Raw genomic sequence first — 22,223 nt, forward strand, 5'->3', positions numbered from 1 at the left:
AGTACCTATAATTAAAATAAGTTACACAATATTAAATTTAAAATTTAACTTAAATCTATGTTATTATTGATACACTTTTTTAACTTTAATTACTTTATGTTAGTATAAGCACATTGTATTAATCTAGTATACTTTCATATGATATTTGACATGTGTCCTATTTATTATTTAATGTTAAATAACATAAAGTATTGTATTTAATTTTATGATATAAATTCTGTGTTTTTGTCCCATATAAATACATATATATTGAATGATCTGTGTTTATGTTTAGCACTGATCATTAAAATACTTTTTGAGTTTTTTTTTTTAACCTTATTGTTTGGTTTGCATTATTCATTTTTCATAGTTGCTATGATTAAATTAGTTGTTTAAATAATAATAGTTTTATGTAGTAATGCAGAGATTCCCAAACTCTGCGCCGTGATGCGTTGTCAGGGGAGCCAAGGCTGCCGACTATGTTATCTGGTCTAAAAAATAAACAATATTTTATGTATTTTATTTAAAAAAAAGATTGTAAATTTTATTAAGGGCGCCATGAGCAAACTTCAGTTCTAAGAGGGCGCCACAAGCAGGAAAAGTTTGAGAACCTCTGTAGTAATGAATTTCTATTGGTCATTGAATTTTGGGAAAATTCAGGTTAGGTTATTTTAAAGTTAAATATCTAAGTTCTAAAGAATATTTCCCAAATTTGGAATTATAAATATTTTAATTTATAACAAATATTAACTACAAATTAGATATATTCTAACATATCTTTGAGTTAAGTTTACCAAATATGTGAAAAATGTCATCCATGAGTTAAAGTTCTTTAATAATTTGTAGAGACCAATTAACAAGAAATAAACTGCAATCAGAATTTGGTATATTTAATAATGTACTTGGTATATATTTATAAGCTTCCATGAATCATTGTGATATAGCGCTGATAAATTAAATGGAATATAAAGATTCTAAAAAAAAAAAATGGTTGAATATTAATGATTCAATTTGAATCTAAGTCATAGGGCATTCTTCAATACTTCCAGGTTACTTAATATAGAAAAATAATTGCCTTCTCACCATGTAGGTGACAACAGAAAACCACTAAATGCAATTTCTTTAGTATCTATCCATAATAATAATAACTTCAAAAGAATAGTATAGGATGCAAGCTACAATTATAGAGTAAAATAATCAACTAATCGCAAGATAGTAAAATTTAAAAATATTGAAAATAATATAGTTTAAAATTATTGGTCCTTGCTTTAAAATTTATAACAACACATGACAAGGTTATATTAAACATTAAAATCTTGAATGTACATAGTAATTTATATCAGAGTATATTTTATTTGATAAAAATTGATTTAAAACTATAAATGAGAAGACTGCACATTAAAAAAAAAAATGTGGTTAGTTTATTAATATAAATGTATATAATAATTTAATTTTAACCCAAAATTAATCAGATTAATGATTATTTGGAATATAAATGTAGGTACACAATTAAGTGACATTTCATTACAAAAAATAATAATAAAAGTAAACAATCATAAAATTTTTATTTTAATTAACTAAATATCACAAAATTTGGAATTTAATACACAATATATGATTATAAAAGATAAAATTTAATTCCAATAAATTAGCTTTTGTTTATTGTCTTATATGACAAATAAAAAAAAAAAACAAAAAAAAACATATATTGCACAAACTACCAAGAAGAAATTGTTATTCAAGTGGAATTAACATTGCTTAATAAATAAGTATAAAGCTCTGGTTTAGTCATCTTTATTTGGTATTTTCCAACAATTTCTTGAATTTTTAAACGTCTACGTATATGACCTGGTTGGAAACTGTTAACAAATAAAAATAATTTAAATTTCAAAGCTACAATAAATTATTCTTATTTTTAATCAACATGAGTAGAACTTTAACAATGACCTACTCTGGCATCATTTATAACAAATAGTGATAGTAATTTAATTATATATGTTCTCTTCATTAGTATTATATCATTGTATATTCGAGTAAGTAGATTTGTTAAGTATGAAACATGTTATCATAATATTCTAAATTCAATTTTTTAATTTGGTTATAAAAATTAAAAAAATGATTACAGCAATATAACTTACCTGTCGTTCTCTAATCTTTTACGTCTACAAATGTTTAATGCAGTTTGTCTGACCATTGTTCCAACAACTTGTTTACTAATAACCATACCATCAACTAATGGAGTGGCAAGATTTGTTCTAAAAAAATGAAGACATAAAATATGTAATTCAAAATTTATCATTCTAATGATAATTTAAAATCATTAGTTTTCAAAAAATAACTTTTCCTCTCCTTATTAGTACTTATTCTATTCTTTAAGCCATATGAGAGATGCTAGTGTATAAATACTATATAACTTAAAGTCATATACCTTCCGACTGGTCCTTGCATTTTCACTCTAAGTAATCCACTTTGTAATGCGTGTAGGTATATGACATGTATATCACCTATATCTTTAATGTATGAAGAAGGCTCATTACCAGTATTTGTGTATGATAAAAGATTTGCTAAAAAAAAAAAAATGAAAAGAAAAATGACTTTTATTGATTTATTTTATAGTATCATAAAATACATTGAATTTTAGAGAATTCAAACACTGAATGACCAATTACTTACCAATAGGAAAGTTTAAGTGATCTTCAAAACTTTCAAGCCAAACTAACATTACCGTAGCTGATACATATTGTGGACGTCTTTTAGGTGGTTCAATATGTGGCTGAGTTGGTTTTCCTTTATAATCAAATTCAATAGACATAGCTCTTGTAGTGACTGGTTTTGAATATCTGATACCTCCATGTTGCAAGACATCGTCTATTCAATATTCAATTTTTAAAAAGTTTATAGGTAAACTAATATTAAAATGTAAAAGTATACCTTCAGACTTTTGTGATTTCATGCGTTCTTTATAATTTGTAGGAACGACAAAAGCTATTTCAGAACTTACATCTGCCCAATAGATCACATGAGTTTCACCATTATACAAACTTCCACCATGTGCGGTATTGAATTTTTGGTCTTCAGTATGTTTACTATCAGGTAGATTCCAACTTGTTTCAATACGTCCAGTCCATCCAGGATGTTCACTAACATTAACTGGCCAACCAAGATTAGTTAACATTTCTAAAAAGTTTGGCGAAACTGCCGTGTTGGAATTCTAAAGATATATAATTCATAAAAGTATTATTTATTATACAACAATACAATATTAAATAAGTTAAGGAGAATTACCACATTATTAAGGATATCCTTGAAATTTGTTTGACCATCCTTAACATAAAATACATGGCACGTGTCACAAGTGCGTGATGGGGTATTATCAAGAATTTCAAGGTCTTTGCAAAAATTTTCATGATGTACATTTAAAGGAACTAATGAAGGCACTGATGATGGCTAAAATGTAAAAGTAAAAAGTTTTTTTAGTAGTTTAAAGTAATAAGTTATTTTTTTGTTTAGGTTATATTTGTTTTGTGTTATGCATACAGAGATTGTTGTACTATTATGATGTGTTATTTTTGTTTTATTTAACATAAATCAGCCAATTTTAAATTCAGAATAATCCATTTTACTCAGTAATTTCAAACATTTTAGTGAATAGATAAATGATTGAATTTAAAGGTATGAATATTATTTAGAGTTTTGTATAGGATTTTTTAGACATTTAAATTTTTAAGCATGCTATGGTTAAATTAAAATTGTAATTTTTTTGTAAGCCATAAAATGCTTTTGAGTTTTAACATATTTCAAAACTAAAATATTTGAAATGCCTACATGTTAATATTTTAAATTTTAAATTTGATAATTGGTTAATTCATTTATATATAAAAAATAAATAAGTAACAAATTAAAATGGATTATTCATAACATTACATATTCTATACTTGTGTTATGCCTTTGTAATATGAAAACAACATAAGCAAGTATAACATCTTCTAAATATAATATAATTACGTTTGTATCATCCAGTCTGGACAAAAATCCAAAATGGGATAAAAATAATCTGGCTGTATTGAAATCTGTACACGGTTGGGGTGGTAACATTTCTGTTGCCTTAGGTGGAGGTTGCGTACTAGAACTTTCCATCTCCTTTTGTTTTTCAATCAAATCTGATAATATACTATGCTCTTCATTATCAAAAACTAAACTATCTAAACTTGGTATGGATTTGTCTCTAAAATTAAATGCAATTTAGTTTTAAATTAAAATAATTAAAAAATATATTAGTTATAAAAAATATAAAAATAAATACATTTTGCAAGTCGGTATTCGTTCTATGCTTTCAGAGAAATGTGTAGTAGACCTGCGTGAATATCTATGTCGATTAGGTTCTTCCATTGCTACAGGGCGGCCAGGGCAAACATTGTACTGTTTTGTTGATGAAGACCGATGACGAGGCAAATGCCTTAATTGTAAAGTCCAAGCTTGTCGTCCAAATGATCCTCTAATCAAAACTGTCAAAGTTGGCTGTGCATCTAAACATTTAAAATTATTTAATTTATACTTTATACATACTAAATAAGTTTTAATGAAATAATAAATTTAATTTACCTTGATTGTTGCCTAATGGTTCTTCAAAAAGAGCTAAAATGATAGAATTTTCTAACACAAAATATCTAAACTTAGATATGGCATGAGATTTGCATTCTACATTATCAGTAGCTATTGAGTTACAGTGTTTGATTAATGTTATTTCATCCAATAAACAGGATATACTTTCAGCACCACATACAGAAGGAAAATACCCAACCTATAATTTAGTTTTATCATAAAAAAGAAATAATAATAATAATAATATATTCTTTTCTTACTTGTTCTAATATAATGGTGAGTAATGATTCAGCAGCATCTCTTACTCTCATTGAAGCTGGCTTCAGTTCTTTTTCATCTTTCATTTTTATTGGTTCTTGAGGTTTTCCCTGTTTATACATATATATATTAAATTGCAATTATATACAATTGCACAAATATAAAAGTATAAATATTTATTACAATTAAGGTTGACAAAAAGGTGGAGTAAGAGAGAGCAGAACCCAGGGGCATAGATCTCTAGGGGAGGGAGGGATGCTGTAGTCCTGGTAGTTCATACAAAAAATTGTTTTTAAACATTAGCAAATTTTGCTACTTTAAAATGAAACAATAGTATGATTTATAACAGTCCTCAAAAAATATGGAAAACAAAACTTATTTTTGTCTTTTTCAAGCAAATAAAACAATTTTTAATTTAATTAATTTACTAAATAGTCGTTAACACACAAACAGTGTGCTAACATAGCTGCCAACTGCCAGTAATTTAAAACAATACACAACATTTTTCTGATATAATTTATTTTAAGATTTAGATTAAAATACATGATATAAAGAAAGACTATACAGGTGTAATTCATTTTTGTAATGTAGTTCTAATTGTGCTATTTACTTTACGAGAATAAAATATTATTTGTCACTGAGAGTTAAAATATATAAATTTTTTTTCGCTAGAGCAATATAAAACATTTTGTTAAGTAGATGTTAGAAAATTAGGAGTTGTTGCTTAACATAAATTTCACTGTATTAATGTAATGAATTAAGAGAACAACATGACTGCATGTGTTGTCTTTGTTTTACTAATATACAACATAGCAAATTTGCATTCAATAAAATCCAATGTGTTCTTAAATTCAGTATTAGAAATAATTGACATATTATCAAAATTAAATTAAGTAATGTAAAGAACATTAACAGTGATTAAGCATTGGTTTTTTTTTTTTTTTTTAAGCAAGATATGAGTATGTACATTTTAAAACGCTCATATTTATAACTTACATGTGATTTAGTGCCCGATATACCAAGTTCTACCACTTCAATAATAGTATTTAAACAATCTTTATCATCAAGCAGGTAAGGATGAGCAACAATCCAAACGGCAGCACATTGATATGCAGCAACAATAGTAGAATGCAAATCACGAGAATGAGCTGGTGGCGGTCGCCAACACTGGTAAGTTATATAATCACATAACCATTTTACAGCTCTTTTACACTCCAATGAATCTATAAAAATAACATATTCAGGTGTATTCATTTAAATTTTAAATAAAACAGAAATATTGAAAAATACAAATACTTATAAAGTTATGATTAATGTCATTACATAAAAATAATGATATATTATATTACCAGTTAATTTTCTTGCTGCATGAAACATCAATTATGTATTTATTATTAATTAATAGTTAAAAGTATTAAAAATAAATATAATAAAAATCATAAAACATTTTATTTAACATGTTTTGTTATCATTTAATGAATAATTATCTCAAAAAATACTTAAATATCCATAAAAAGTTATATACTAAAGAAATATTAAATGTAAATACAATTTGCAGTATAAAAATTAAAAAAAAAAAAAAAATAACAAAAGTATTTAAATGTTAATTCAAATTAATAATCATAAAATGTTAATAAAATCAAGTTACCTGTTTCTTTTATATGGACTCTAGCTAAACCCATAAGCAATTCTAAAGCAGCAAGTGAAATGTTCAGATCTGATTTCCATGAAGAAATTAGCCTATGACATACTAAATATGTAGCTCTAACATATAATGCGTGCGCAGAATCTAAAAAAAAAAAAAAAAAATTAGAATATTTAATTGTTTAATACAGATAATAATAATGGAAAGAGGAAAATATGGAAATTATAATGGTAGTTAAAAAAAGTTTTTATTACTTGAATGGAGAAAAATAATACATTTTTGTTAATCAATAAATAACAATAGCAATAATATATAATTTATTATATAAAAAATATAAATATTAAATGTACAATTAAAAACTAAATACAGCGCAAAAATAAATAAAACATTTTTGTGAAAAATTATTACTTTTGTTTAGAATTGAGAAGTCAAATGGTTCAGCAAAATAAAAGCCAGCTGAATCTAAACTGGATTCAGGAGTTGGTATATTACTTGAATTGCTGTGAGGTATACTCATCATTTGATCTTGATTACTGGATGGTAAGCTAAATGAACTCATTGTTTCCACTGTGCAAACAAGCGCAAATAAAATATAATACAAAATAAAAAGAAACAATTGTGTTAGTTGATTTAATAAACTACTACATAATATCAAGCGCAATATTATAAAATAATTATAAATACTGTATATATGTGCAAAATGTATATAAAATCTTAACCTTCTATAATAACTAAAAATTAAAATTACCCGAAGAAAGCAAATTAGAGGTTGTATCACTTTGTGCTGTATTATCAGAATCAGTAAAATATTCTGATTCTTCAAAAATTGCAGAATCTTGTACACACAATAATAATCCTCCTATAAAATCAAAAATATAAAAAAAAATTAAAAATGAGAACCATTAAAAAATAAAATATTTACATTATACCTAAAAGCATTTGTGAATTATGAGAATCCGATTCAAATTGCAAAGCATTTATAAGAAGATTCATAACACGAGGTTTAAGTTCTCCCATAATAATAGATCCTCTTGTATTATTACTAGATACATTCAGTTCTTTAATAACTAAATCCTATGCAAGCACAAAAATATATTTAAATAACAATTTAATATAAATAATTTAAATAAGTTAAATTACTTTAAAGTGTAATGGTAATGCAAGCATAGAAAGTAATAAGTGTATTGCTGATCTTCTTAGCTCATTTTTAGGGATATTATTTGACCTAAAAATAAAATTATATTATTAAAAATCATAAAATTATACAATGTAAACTTATGTATATTTATTTACTTGAGTTTAAGTTCTCGTTCAGGTAACACAAGTTCAAGTGTTTCAATAATATACGGTATGAGAACATTTATTCCATTTAAGTCTAAGCGTAAAAGGTCATGAGAATTTAATAATATACTTGAAATAGTTTCATCACATTCGTGTGCCTAAATAAAATATAATTTAATTAAAATCACTTATTCAAATAGGTAATAATTAAGATTTATTTTTATTACTTCATTAACGTGTAGTCCTTCATAAACTGCCATATAAAACCTAGCTAAATAAACTGGCAAAATTTCTTCAGATGTTTTTTTGGAACAAAATATTCTACATAATGTTCCTATTGCTTCAGCTCGTCCAGGCATATAGCGATCATAATGAAGAACATTGCCAGAACTAGAAGTTATAGAATCAATACTATCAGACACATTATCTGTGAGTGAGTTAGGTTGTGATGCAGAAGCTGTACTTCCTCCTCCCATACTACTATATCCACCACCAGAACCACTGCTTCTTATACTCGTTGTATCAAACATCACTGAACTCGGTCGTTTATACATTCTATTACTATCAGCTATAAAAAAATAAAAATAAAATAATAAAGAATTATAATATTAATGTCTGATTTACTTTTAATTCAAATATACATATAAAATGTAAAACAATAATCTAACTGCTTCAAAAATATAAATATATATTTAAATGTTTTTAATTAGTTATTTAATTCATTGCACTTATATACAGTTGAATATGCTATATTTAGTTTAGTTTTTAAATCACAAGTGTATTTAGGTCTTAAAAATATAGTTGAAGAGTATTTTTTTTAAATTTTTTAATTTTTATGACAATAAACATTTGTAAACAAATGCAATATATATTATAAGAACTTAATAGATAATATAATAGTCTTTTTTTTAAATATTAAATGTAAAAAAGATCATAGATGTCACATTTAAAAAATCAGCAACTGTGTTTTAATTTAGCCTACATTAAATTTTTTATTAAACAAATCATTAACTACTATAAAATGATGACCTAAATAATCATATGTAGGTTATTTTGTCATGGGAGGCAAGAATTTATAGCTTAGAACTTCAAAGATCTGGACTCCAATCTGAATATTTTTTCTATCTATAACTTTTAATAAGTGAAAACCATCTTTGAAATTAATCTTTACAAAAAGTATGGATGTGGTGATAATAACCTATATTATTTTATGTTGATTTATATTACATGAAATTAGATTTAACATAAACATATTCAATAAAAATATCTGTCGCTTAAATTGTATAATCAGGTTTGAAATTATGGTATGTATATTAGACACAGTCGGGCAGTGATAATTTTCACAGATTAAACCAGTAACTATACAATGTATACATAGTATATATGAAGCTTTCAAATATGAAAAGCATATATAGTATTATATAATTGTAGTATAATAATAATAGTTATTAATAAAATTAATAATATAAAATAATAGTATATTAATAAAATAGTATAATATAAAAAAAAAAAAAAATAGTTTGTAATTTGACAGATTTTGGGAGCAGAAAATCTTATAATGAAACTAGCTCTCCCTGCAACTCATACGTGCATAAATATAACGACCTATATACATATTGTTTCATAGAAAATCAAAATGTTTCAATTATCTGCAAGACTAATAACTTTTAAAATAAGATTTTATACAGTTGTAATAAGTTTATATATTATTTAAAAATGGCTTACATGTAGCAGAAGATTTAGGTTTATTAAAATCAACTCCAATTAATGCAGCTTCAAATAACCATTCTCCAAAAAGATGGAGAATACTGTTACACCGTGGTCGATTTTCAGCAAATATTTTGGGTTCTGCTTAAAAAGTTAGTAATATAACACATTTTATATATTTTTTAAATACATGCCAATTTATTAACTACAAAATCACTTACAACAATATTTTTTAATACAAATATTCTAAGTTTATAAATTAATTAAGCTTATTACCTGAAATAATGGATGGTAAAGAAGTTGTTGAAGAAGATAGTTTATTTGATTGAGTGCTGATACGGCTGGTAGTTAAACCTACTAAAGATGATTTTGGGATACCTGTGGATAAAAATATATTTTTCAAATTTAATATACATGCAATTAGAAATGTTAATAGATTTTTAATAAAATAAAACATGTTTACAATGTAAATATTTAAACATTTTCTTCAAACAACAATATTTTATACAAAATATATTTATTTACTATAATTACTTCATGAAGTTGTAATTTAGATTTACTTTTAATGAATAGGCATAATGCAAATAAAAGCAGTTTTCTTAATCCTAAGTAAAATAATCCTAGTGGACAAATTATCATAGGCATGCACAAAGTATAGACTTTTTAGGCAGAAAAGAAATAGTCTAGAAAGTCACTATCCTTGGGCTTTCACCAACTGCCAACACCGTAAATATCTTGTTATAATATATTTATACATATGCTTAAAATTAATTTGTATGTTTTTAAGCAATAAAATTAATAATTGAACTAAACCTTTCATCATTAATGTTAAAATAATTGACACAGATATACGTATAAAGATTTTGTGCTTTCATTTATATTACATTTTGATTATCATTGATTAATACTTCCAACATAATATTTTCTATTTACTTCTCTAGTAGTCATAATAATTCAAATACAACAAATTGTTTTAAAAACAAATTTTCTAGACACACATGAAATTTTTGTGCATACCTATACAGTATATATATTTCCAACTGCATATGTATAGTAAAAACTACTTTATTTAACGAGACAATTTAATTTTGTGATTAAATATATACCCTTATTAGTAAGTGAAGGTGCAACGCTAAAACTCTTAGCCAATCGACGTTGCGAAGGCGGTGTATGTGTAACTATATTTGCTTCTTTCTTTTCCAAAATGTTTCCTGAAGTCCAAGGTAAAACATCATCCCAAATAATAGTAGGATGAGAAACAATGCCTATTTTGAAAAATGTGCATTTATGTTTATATTTACAAAATTAAAGAGGTGTTATTTAAAAATATTTTTTCTTATCACCAAGAATAAGAGGTTAAAGAAATTAAATAATAAATCCTTGCCTAAAAATGCATCAACAAGTGATGCAATCCCACGTATAGCTACATAAAAATTGTAAGGCAATACATTCAAACACGGATGATTTGATGGATCCACAAGTCTATGATTGGGGTCAGAGAGTGCAGCTTGAAGAAATTTGGGAGTTCGGCTGATTGTAGTTGGTCGACTGAGATCAGCAGGATTTCCAATAGTTTGTAGCAGTCTAAACCAACTTTGAGCTATAGTGTGATTAGACATTCCAGATGGTATCAGATGAATGTCTTCGTTAGCTAAAATATAAAAATGATTTGATTTGATATTTTTATTGTTTATCAACTAAAAGTCATAATTTATACAGTGGTAAAATTTCCAGACATGCTATACATACAATGCTTATTTATAAATAAATATGCTTACAAAAACTATTCTATCATAAATTATTAGTTAAATTAGTTATAAACTTTATAACAACAATAATGCATGACAAAAGTTTCATTACAATTTCAATTTTAGTTAAACAATTATGAGTAACATATTCATTATGGCCTTATCATATTTTTTACTAGCAGAACATGAAGTAATGTGTTATGTATATGTTATGCTAATTGCATTATGCTTATAATTTTATAGGGAAATACCTGCAGTGACGAGAACTATTCTGTTATGAATTATATGAAAATATTCTTTTCTAGATTCTTAGCATCCATATTTCCTAGTACTTACTAACTAGTGCGTGTTCATTAAATTACTACATTTTGACAATGATGATTATTGTTATTCGACTATACTAAGTACAAGTGTATAATAAATTATGTATTAATAATTTATAAATGAGCTTGAGCTATGCATGTGCTCTGGAGTCAGCATTCACCACTGAATTAATAAAAACTGTACATACGTATTTTTAATTGTGGAAAACCTGGACCATACATGAATGTTAATACACGAGCAGTAAGTGCTAAATTTATCCGATTCCATTGATGAATCAAAGCAGTACGATGGCGCCAAGTAACTGCCATTTCTCGCAATGTTTTCCACAATGAAGGCGAAGGAAAACAACGAACACATGCCACAAGCCATACTTCTATCAAAACACTTAGTACTCGCTCACACAATTCTTCTCCAACATCCTCTGTAAAAATTCAACATCGATGATAATTTAAAAAAACAATAATCACAATAATTTAAAAACATTTGTAATTGGAATGTTTTTATGCCCTTTGAAGTTATTTTAAGAGATATTTAAGATGTATATCTCAAAAAATGGTGTTTAACATGACTACTTTAAATAATTTTTGCACCTTTTTTATCTGTATTATACACATTTTATAACAAATTATTAGAATACTGATAACAAGAAAGAAGTAAATGACAGATATCAACTTAACCTGAATAACAAAGAATACTTTCTTAGAAGAGGTCATATAGATCAGTACCCAAAAAATATATATGTCAAATTTTTTTTTTTAGAATTAAATTATTGAGAACTTGACTGTGTTATATTTTAAGCAATAAAAATTATCAGATCAAGCATAATAAAAATATTTGAAAGTACTTATACCTTTAACAGTTGGTGGAGCTAACAAGGCATCATTTATTGCCAAAAGAAATAGTAACAAAGCTTCCCAAGTTTCTGGTTCAATAATTTTAGATGTTCTTGACAAATCATGCAATGTTCTTAAAACACGATGACACAAAACTGCTTGGCGATTAATAGCATCAGTACCTAAAAATACATACAATTATGAATCAGCATAAAATAACTATTAATAAAATCAGAAACTAAAGTAACATTATATAATAACTTCAATTATAATGTTAATTAATCTCTATATTATTTATTATATTTATACGATTCCTTACCAATATTTAAATACAAAAATGTCCAGACTTGTAACAAAAAAATCACAATTTTTTTTCTTATTATTATAATAATTTTAATAATAGGTCTAATAAGTATACTATTAAGTATTATGGCAAGTTAACTTATTATTAAAATATTGTTGATAAAATTAAATTTATTTACCTTCTCCTTTCCGGGGTACAAATAAATTATAGAAATGTGAAATTATTTTTCTAGCATATAGATTTGGATCATTGCATACTGGTTTTGGAACTGATAGCTTTGGTGTTTCATATAACGCTGAAAGCCAATCACAATATATATGAACACAATCTCTAATTGTATCATGTTCAGATAATGGTAAGCTCAGACCATAACAAATAACCTAAAATAAACATGATTTCAATAAATATTTTGCATTGTTAATTTTTAAATTAACTGACTTCCATACACCAGGTCACTTCATTATCTTTGGCAAGTTTACTTGGTTCAGGTGGTTGAGTTATACCTAAATTTGACGACAGTTGTTTGATGACAGACAACACAACTTCCTTTCCTGAACCTGGCGGGAACTTACTTAAAACACTTTGACCGAATTCACCACAGTTTTGAACTGTTGAACTCAGTGATGCCCATTCACAATACATACCAGAACGTCCACCAGTGCCCTCCTAAATAACACAAAATCATGATTTCTAAGTATTTTTTAAAACAATTAAATATCATATTATTACATATTCATCAGTTACCATTATTTTAATTCAACAACTTTCTACTTAACTGCCCATTTATTTTCTTACTTTTATTAATTCTAAAAATATTTTAATTAATCCTTCCTCCCTTCAGATTATTGTAATTTTCATTTTGTTATCACACTTAAGCCATTTTACCAATCTGGTTTCACGATTAAAAAAAAAAAAAACTATTTCTTAATTTTATGGTTTGTTATTTATGTATTTAGATTTAATTGTTAAAAATAAAGGTTTTATGCCAAGTTTATCAAATAAAAAAATAAAAAGATTTATAAACTCGATTAATTAAATGTTTGATAAAATGATAAATTAGAAATATTAACTAATGTGAATAATTTTGTTTTATAGTGGTTAATATTTTTATATAATAAGTAGTAAGAGTAGCACACTAATTATCAACATTTTGTCATTACATACTACAAATATTATATTTATTTATACTATAATATCAATAATAATGAGTGTATTTTTCGTATTTAATCTTACTGAACTATGTTACTATCTAATGACTCAGCCTGGTCTCTATTTTTTCTGTAATGTATTTTTAGGAAAAGTGAACTCATTTGTATATATTAAATATTAGTATGTAAGTAAATATTTAAAAATGCATGACATACATGATACATAGAACATGTCTGAAAATACAAGAAAATAGTGATGTGCATAAAAAAATAATGAACAAATACTTAAAAAATTTAATAAAAAAGTAACATTAAAAATAGCATACTACTTAACAAAAATAAAAAGTTGCAGTAGTGATAGCAAGCTATTTATTATTTTTCGAGAAGGAGTAGCATTAGTATCAGCACATATCAAAAAAATCGGTAATGTCCAAATCATTTGATATTAATGTTATTGCATATACTTCTATATAATCGTAATTTTTTATTTACAGATATTAATTACTACATAAAAATAAAAGTTATTAAAAATATTTGTACCTTCCAGTTCACTCTGTTGAACACTTCTAAATTCATATGTCAAAAATATTAAAAATCTGTCAAAACAATACTGTCACTTTAGTATGTTTCACATACTTTTATTCTTTAAATCATTAATATATAAATCGGTCAATCGAGCAAAAATTACATTCAAACAGACAATAGTATAATATAACAATTATAATTTTTTACATGAAGTATTCAAGTATGAATATGAGTTCAAAACAATTGGCGCTAATCACAAACGTCAACAAATTGTTATCAATACGATTGTAAAATGGCACTGTGCTCAATAATAATATAAACATACACACACGCATATATATAACTTAAATACATACTTATTACATACAAACAAATTAATTAAAAATAATTTCAAAATTAAAATTTACTAGTTAGTACTTAAAAAATTGATTGATGGAAAATTTTAATTTTAAATTGTTGAAAAATTAGTACAGGAATCGTAAATACAAAAATAAGATCGTATAATCAATCGATAGATAGTGTTTCAATAATATCATAACTATAATAATTGTACTCGTGAGCTTAATTCTTACTTTTTATTGTCTACGGTTTTGATGCACTGATTTATCGATAATAAATAAGTATATAGGTATAAACTATGTATTAATGTAATTTACTAATGTACACAGTTGTATACAACATTAAGGTTCCAACCTTTAGAGTTTAGAAGAAGTTTTGAATCTATTAAATACTTATCATCTACAATCTTTAGTTTTCTAATGTCTTTAGTTTCTGTTAACTTTTTTTTTTGATCAAATTGATTTGATATAGGTACATTCATATTAAACCTATGTAGTGTATGGTAAACATTAAACAATAATTAATAAATCTTAGTTTTGTATACATTGTATTAAGTGTCGCGTAGTTTTCGAGTTTGTGAATTCGTCTCAAAAATTGTTTCAAATATTGAATAAATTATATACTAATAAAGTTTCAAGATGCACCTTTAAATATGATTTATTACCAATTTATTGAATTCGTTTGTGTTTGTATAATCACTGTTTCACTCTTTTCAGTCCCATGTGAGTACTTACCAATTTAAAAAATATATATTAATCATAATATCTACTATATGTTTTTAAAAACTGATTCTTTCAATTAAGTAATTTCAGACTACAGTCATAGTTAACAAATTTTAATTGTTCTAAAATTGTTAATAGATCATAAGTAATTGATTTATGAGCATTATAATTTTATTTTGTTTCAGATACAAATGGGTTAAATAATAATAATATAAAAATGTATCCAAAACTTGGTGAAAATGTTACACTAAAATGTGGCAGCAATAACATTAAAAATTCCAATGTGTTGTGGAAAATTAATCATCAAGAATTACCTGGTCGAGCTAAAATTTTGGAAAATGGAAATTTATTCATTTCATCATTCAATTCATCAGATGCTGGTGTTTATATTTGTGATCTAGCAGCTGCTAATGGCTATGTTGAGCATGCTCCACTGGCTAAATTTGAACTAAAACCAAAAAGTAAGTAAAATAATAAATTGTATTTCTGAATGTACTGAATAGCATTTCAATTATCGCAGGTGTACCTGGATCCTTGATAGATGTAAAAGTTATACCTAATACTGTATTAATGCTCATCACATGGAGAAAAATAGAAAACAATGATGAATTATCTGTTAAAAATATTACCATTAGGTACAGAATTATAGACGATAAAAATTCAAGAGATGATTGGAATGTTCTTCAAGTAAATCCATCTAAGGTAATAATAGTTTATGGTTAAAACACTTTTTTTTTATATACCATAGAGAAATATTTTTTTGTTAAGGTATTGATTTCAACATTTAATTAATTTTTACACAACTTTGTTTCGTTTAACTTGGATATTAATTAAGAGGATATTGTGTTGTTTCTATTATTAACATACAACAGAAAATTTGCATTCAGTAGAATCTATTTGATGTTAGTTTTTATGTTAATAAATTTACCTGTTATATAATTTAAAGATAGGAATATTATCTAGGGCCCCTAGAAGATTTTTTTATCATTTTTAAAGTGATTATATTTTACACAACTATAACTCACTTAAAATGAAATAACCAATAAAAGCCTATGAAATGTCATAAATAATATTCTTACTTTTAATTTTAATAAATTTTGTTAAATTAACTCTAATATTTAAATTAAAAACAATATGGATTTTGCTTAACACAAAACATACTAAGTTTTATATTATTAAGATAAAAATAACACATACAGATATACAAGTGAAAGAAGTATTTTTTTAAGACTATTATTTTTGAAAATTTAGTATAAAAAATAATGTAAATACTAAATTGCAAGTTATATTTTAAAAAATGAGAAAGAAAGTTCTTTTTTAAAAACTTAATTTGCCCTAAGAGGTATTGCCATATTTTAAATAGGTATTTTTTATTTTAAAAATAACTCATATCTCTAAAATTTGACCAGTACCAAATACCTCCTATTAAATATATCTCTTATGGAAATATTTCCCACGAAAATATTTAATAATACTTAAAAATATGTTATCGTAATCATGATGTGTAATTTTAAAAATAAATATGTTATTTTTACAAAAATTAAATAAATAAATATAAAATCCAATCATGATAAAATTTTAAATTCAAGATAGTGGGCTATTCCCCTTAAATATTTCATAAATGATTAATAACTTGTTGCTTTTTTGACTTACAAGTTACAATTAATTGTAAAGGCATTGTTTAATCTAAATCCGTTGTGTTGTGTGAATTTCAGTATAACTAGAATTACCATAGTCAATACCAGCTATGTGTCTACACTGACACACTGTCTTATTGATACAGTCGTTTATCGTGGTTTTTAATTGCACTCATGAAAAATATATCAGATAATACAAATTGATCAGTGTAACAATGTAATGTTGTGATTAATTATCATTGTCTATGGGATTATTTTCTAAACATTATTAGTAGAATATATACTTACTTCAGTAATCATTTAGACATCAATTTTATTATGATTATATAATAAATATTAAAATGTTTTCATGGGAGATATTTCCATTAAAGATATTTTTAACAGGAGGTATTTTGTATTGGAGATATGTTTACCTGGAACGTTTTTATACATTCAGATATCTTCAAGTAATTGTGAAGTTATAACTAAATACTATTTAAAATGTTGAATTTATAAATTTTTTTTAAATGTGTACTTGGTTACAAATACCATATGTGTCCTAAATTAGAAATTTACTTTGATTATTTTTTAGTGTTCAATAATAAAACAATTCCTTTTTTTTTAATAGTATTAAAGTTTGTAAGATTATCATATAACAGTATGATATATATTATTATTTATTATCAGTAAAAATTATAAAATCAAAAATGTATAAAAATCAATCAATATTATTAAATATATTATAAATAAATAAAATATAATTTTAGTTTTCCTATAAAATATGTATTTTGATATTTGAGTAATCTAAAATACCTTGTGTGATCAAATATGTTATAAATTAGTTATTACAATCATTGATGCAAATCATGACGGATTCATTTCTATGTAAATTTTTTTTATTATTGCATTTGAAAAACAATTCTCATTAAAGTACTATAGAGACGTTCTTAATTGAAAGTCTTGTATTGGATTATTATTTTATTTTTACAAAATAACCTTGATTTGTGTTAAAGGAAATTATATGATTTATTGTGAACAATGTTATTGCTTAATTTAATTGCATACATTTTTGTAATTTACTTGAAAAAATATTATACAGTTTTCTACCTATAAATTATTCTTTTTGTGTTTATTTTTAATAGGTTTTCAAAAATATTTACTCGCTGCGTCCAAATACATTATATAAAATTCAAATTTGGGCCAACAATGATATAGGTGATGGAGCTAAAACTGAATTGACCACTAAAACATTAAGCGATATGACAGAATCTGGTAAAATGTTGTTATAATTATTCATAATATTATTCTAAAAAAGTAGCTTTAATAATTTGGTATTGTCATTATAATATTCTACTATTTTAGAGTTAGAAAAACACCTTTTAGAAGGTATTAATACATTTGATACAAGAGCGTGGACATTTGCAGTGGTTGTGATTATGAGTACCTTTAGTATATTTGTAATAGCATTGTGTTGCTTATTTGTCAAGGATCCCAGAGTGCAGAAAAGTAAGTATAATTTACTTCAAATTTAGTGTATCATTCTTTAATTAATTTAATAAATAATTTAGAAATAGAATCTAATTACTTTGGTATAAAAAAAAATCAATACAATTAGAGTTACATTTTTTAAGTATGTAACTTATACACTCTTATATTATTTATTTCATTTTGAATTTAGAGATGCTCTCTTTTTTAATTGTATAGAACTGTGAATCATTTGAACCCTAGGTTTTGAAATGGTACAGGGAATTTTTTTTAACTTATCTTTGTATTAATTGTAGTTTCTAAAAAAAATGACTTCTTGTAATTAATTAGAAATATTTATTTCACAATTTATTAATATAGGGTAAAACCAAATAAAGTAAAATAGTTACTAAAAATTGAATATATTTTAGTTTGTCTAAATATTGATAAACATAATTTTAATATGAAAATAGACAAAAGTAATTTTGTATTAATCCTTATTGTCCATTTCAGATTAAAAAAAAAAGTAATAATTTTTATTAGTGCTGTATGAATGAATTACATTATACTCGATTAAATATTTGTTTTATTCAAATTTTTTTCTTAAAAACGATTAGATTATAATGTTTTCTTAGACATTTTAAATGTTAATAAGCATTTTTAGAAGATCTTTCATTTGATTCATTAATTATTACACTATAAAAAAAAAAAATATTAACAAGTGTTAGTTGTATGTATCGTATTTGAAAAAACTTAGAACAAGTTTTCTCTTCAAAAATATTATTATTTTAGTACCTAATACCTATTCTACTAAATATTATTTGTTTTTAATTAGGATTGGAAAACAGCGATGATGTTGAACGAATTGAATTAATACCAAATATTACTATAAATCCTGGTTATTGTGAAACATAGCTAAGATTTGAATACACTGATACTAATTTTTGAGTCGGTGTGTAATCAATTTGCTGTTTGGTGATTTAGTTTGATAATTTTTTTTATATTTTTTAGTTTTGACATTTGGTTTAATTTTTGAATCATAAACAAGTTAAAAATTAAATATTCACTATTTTCAAATTTTTTTTTAAGATAACATTAAGATCTGAACCATAGATTAAATATATTGATATGCAAATTACTAGTTAATATATTACATTTTAATCTATGTCCAAACTGATCCATACTTATTTTATAATATATTTAACTGAATTTTTTTTAGTAAGAAGTTAGGTTATATTTGTGTTAAAAATATCAAGTATTTGATCTGAGATTTAGTAAAAATTCTAAGTCATTTAATTTAATTAAGGTCATGTTGATCTTATAGTATTTAAGAGGTGCTTTTAAGTGTAGGGTGCTTAAGTGTAACAAAATACTAAATAGTTATCAGAGGACATATTACATAGATTTAGATTAAATTATATTTTGATAGACCACACAATATTTATTTCATATTATATTTATTCACAGGGTTAATTAATTCCACTTTAAAATAATATACTAAATAACTTAGGATTTTCCATACATTAAAAATAAATATAATGTTTATTTTTAAATGTTCAAGTTATTGAGTGTTCCATACAAAACTATATCATTTTTAATCAAAAAAATGTTTTATCTTATTCTTATTTGTATTAATACCACCATATTTTAATTGTCTAAACTTAGTATTTTGGTACTACTTCTTCAGGTATAAAAAATTTATAATTGATCAAATACTGTAATAGTCTATTAACAGTTAATAATTTCCCTAGTTGAATTCATATAAACATATCCAATATGACATGCCTATTCCAAAAATGTGTGATATCTCGTCATATAATTTTATATTAAAATTGAAAACCTATTAATCATTAAGCCATTTATATAAGACAATAAATTTGTTTTAATCTATAAAACTTCCTTTACAATCATGTATAAAAAATTAAACTCTTGAATGCTTCCCTTTTTTCATAAACATTTGGCTAACCAAAAATTACTAGTCATTTTATAAGACAAAATGAGGTTTTTATTACCTTAATTATAAGACTGCACGCTTTCATTTCCATGCTGCCATTCATTTGTTGTTTTATTCTAATGCACAACGGTAGCGATTGGTTTTATTGTGTGATTTAGGTTATATGTATAATGGTTAATGTTGTATTTTCATTATCTTTCTGTTAGTATAAATTTATATGTAATGTATTTAATGTAATTTAATATGTTCATCAAATTATTAATTGAATCATAATCATAGTTCATACACATAATTAATATAAAGTTACATAGTTTTACAAAAATAAAATACTAATAGTATTATTCTAAAATAATTTACTTTTTGATGTATTATATTATATATTTAAATTACTAAACCTTGTAGATCAGTGGTACAGTTTTAGATGTGTTTTTTAAATATGCAATCATATCAATTTTGTAAATTAAAAGACTAGACACACTATATTAGACAAAATTAATACAAATTTAATCAAATATAATCATATATTTTTAATAAAAAAATACTTAGTTTTTCTTATAAGGAAATATACTTACTGTAAATTTTTAAATTATCCAGTATTTTAAGCAAATTTTGTTTTTCAACTTTTTTATCTGTATTACTTTGTTTATGCATTTAATTTTGTGTTTTGTTATTCTTAATGTTGTTATTATTTCAATAATTTACATTGTATAATTTGAAATGTTCCAATTATTATTATTATTATTTTTGTTATTTAACTTTTATTTTACCAGACAAAAATAATACCATGATGTAAATGTATTTAATTTAAATGTTCTAAACTTAACACCAGTAAATGTAATATATCTCTAACATGACATATGAGTAGTTTAATTTAACATATTTAACAGTAGATAAATTATTGATCAATAGTAGATGACCCTACTCATAGTGAGTAAATAATAGTAAATATTTAAAAAATGGTGCTCAACCAAAGTAATAATTCACTTAATTTTCTATTCTTCTTTGTAATGTTTGAGTAAAATATGTATAAATAAATTGACTAATTCAAAACATAAATATTTCAGGGTATAATACATTTTATTTATGTGAATTTATATGGTTTATTTTTGACATGTATATTTTTTTTAACGGTTGTATCGCTTTGATTATTATCAAGTTAATCCATTGGATATAATCAGGTGCTTTATTATTTTTTGTAATTTAAAATGTGACTAGATATTAATTTTACTAGTAATAATTATTTTAAGTCTGGTATGGTATAGTCATTTTTGTGAACTATTTCATTTTTGTGTTAATTTTGTTTTTTTGTTTTTTTTTTAATAAACCAATCAAAAAAAATAATATATTTTATTGTTTATTTATTACTATCTTTAATGTATTTAAAAAAGAAATAGTGCGTTTTACTTTACAATATCTGTACTTTAATATTTTTCTCGGTTTTTATAGTACTATATTTAAATACATTTAAAAAACATGTTAAAACATTCATTAACAATTTTGTGTTATTGTGTTTTAGTTCTATAACATACTCAATATAAATAAACACAATTATTGTAAGCCCATGTTTGTTCCCTATGGTTAACTTATTATCTCTCATGTATAAGTATCATAGGCATGCGCATGGATAGAGCTGATGGGCTTTAGCCCGACCTGAACTTTTTTTATACAAGAGTGGGTACTTAGTGCCTAAAAAAGTAATAAGACATTATAGCCATAGAAAATTAATAACAAAATAATTCAAAATCATAGATGTTTACACGATTAGATAAAAGTA

The 22,223-nt window shown here is 24.2% G+C and overlaps 2 protein-coding genes across 10 annotated transcripts; one reads left to right on the forward strand and one right to left on the reverse strand.

The window, feature by feature from the left end:
• Positions 1-1,626: 1,626 nt before the first annotated feature.
• Positions 1,627-15,057, reverse strand: LOC112594819 (ral GTPase-activating protein subunit beta). Of its 9 annotated transcripts, none has more exons than XM_025339830.1 (29): positions 14,927-15,057; positions 13,120-13,347; positions 12,860-13,061; positions 12,697-12,723; positions 12,395-12,559; positions 11,732-11,965; positions 10,857-11,123; positions 10,579-10,737; positions 9,749-9,850; positions 9,491-9,616; positions 7,993-8,333; positions 7,778-7,923; positions 7,625-7,709; positions 7,414-7,558; positions 7,233-7,343; positions 6,893-7,051; positions 6,488-6,628; positions 6,189-6,203; positions 5,836-6,062; positions 4,842-4,949; positions 4,582-4,780; positions 4,283-4,505; positions 3,985-4,204; positions 3,265-3,426; positions 2,911-3,190; positions 2,653-2,847; positions 2,408-2,543; positions 2,118-2,234; positions 1,627-1,838 (listed from the first exon to the last, which is right to left on the reverse strand). In XM_025339830.1, exons 2-29 carry the CDS (start codon positions 13,321-13,323, stop codon positions 1,718-1,720), a joined length of 4,617 nt encoding a protein of 1,538 aa, XP_025195615.1. In that variant the 5' UTR covers positions 13,324-13,347; positions 14,927-15,057; the 3' UTR covers positions 1,627-1,717. The 9 variants fall into 9 exon arrangements, with proteins under 9 accessions (XP_025195615.1, XP_025195614.1, XP_025195616.1 ...); XM_025339825.1 differs by lacking the exon at positions 14,927-15,057 and adding an exon at positions 14,370-14,596 and having other exon boundaries at positions 1,718-1,838; XM_025339829.1 differs by lacking the exons at positions 12,697-12,723; positions 14,927-15,057 and adding an exon at positions 14,370-14,596.
• An 80-nt stretch (positions 15,058-15,137) lies between these two features.
• Positions 15,138-19,542, forward strand: LOC112594820. Its single transcript, XM_025339835.1, has 6 exons — positions 15,138-15,415; positions 15,601-15,876; positions 15,936-16,117; positions 18,174-18,303; positions 18,394-18,537; positions 19,331-19,542. The coding sequence occupies exons 1-6, from the start codon at positions 15,346-15,348 to the stop codon at positions 19,408-19,410; spliced, it is 882 nt and encodes a 293-aa protein (XP_025195620.1). The 5' UTR covers positions 15,138-15,345; the 3' UTR covers positions 19,411-19,542.
• The last annotated feature ends 2,681 nt before the right edge of the window (positions 19,543-22,223 follow it).

The sequence above is a fragment of the Melanaphis sacchari genome, unplaced genomic scaffold (assembly GCF_002803265.2).
Source record: "Melanaphis sacchari strain LSU unplaced genomic scaffold, SCAv2.0 Contig23_pilon_pilon, whole genome shotgun sequence".
NCBI classification, from domain to species: domain Eukaryota; kingdom Metazoa; phylum Arthropoda; class Insecta; order Hemiptera; family Aphididae; genus Melanaphis; species Melanaphis sacchari.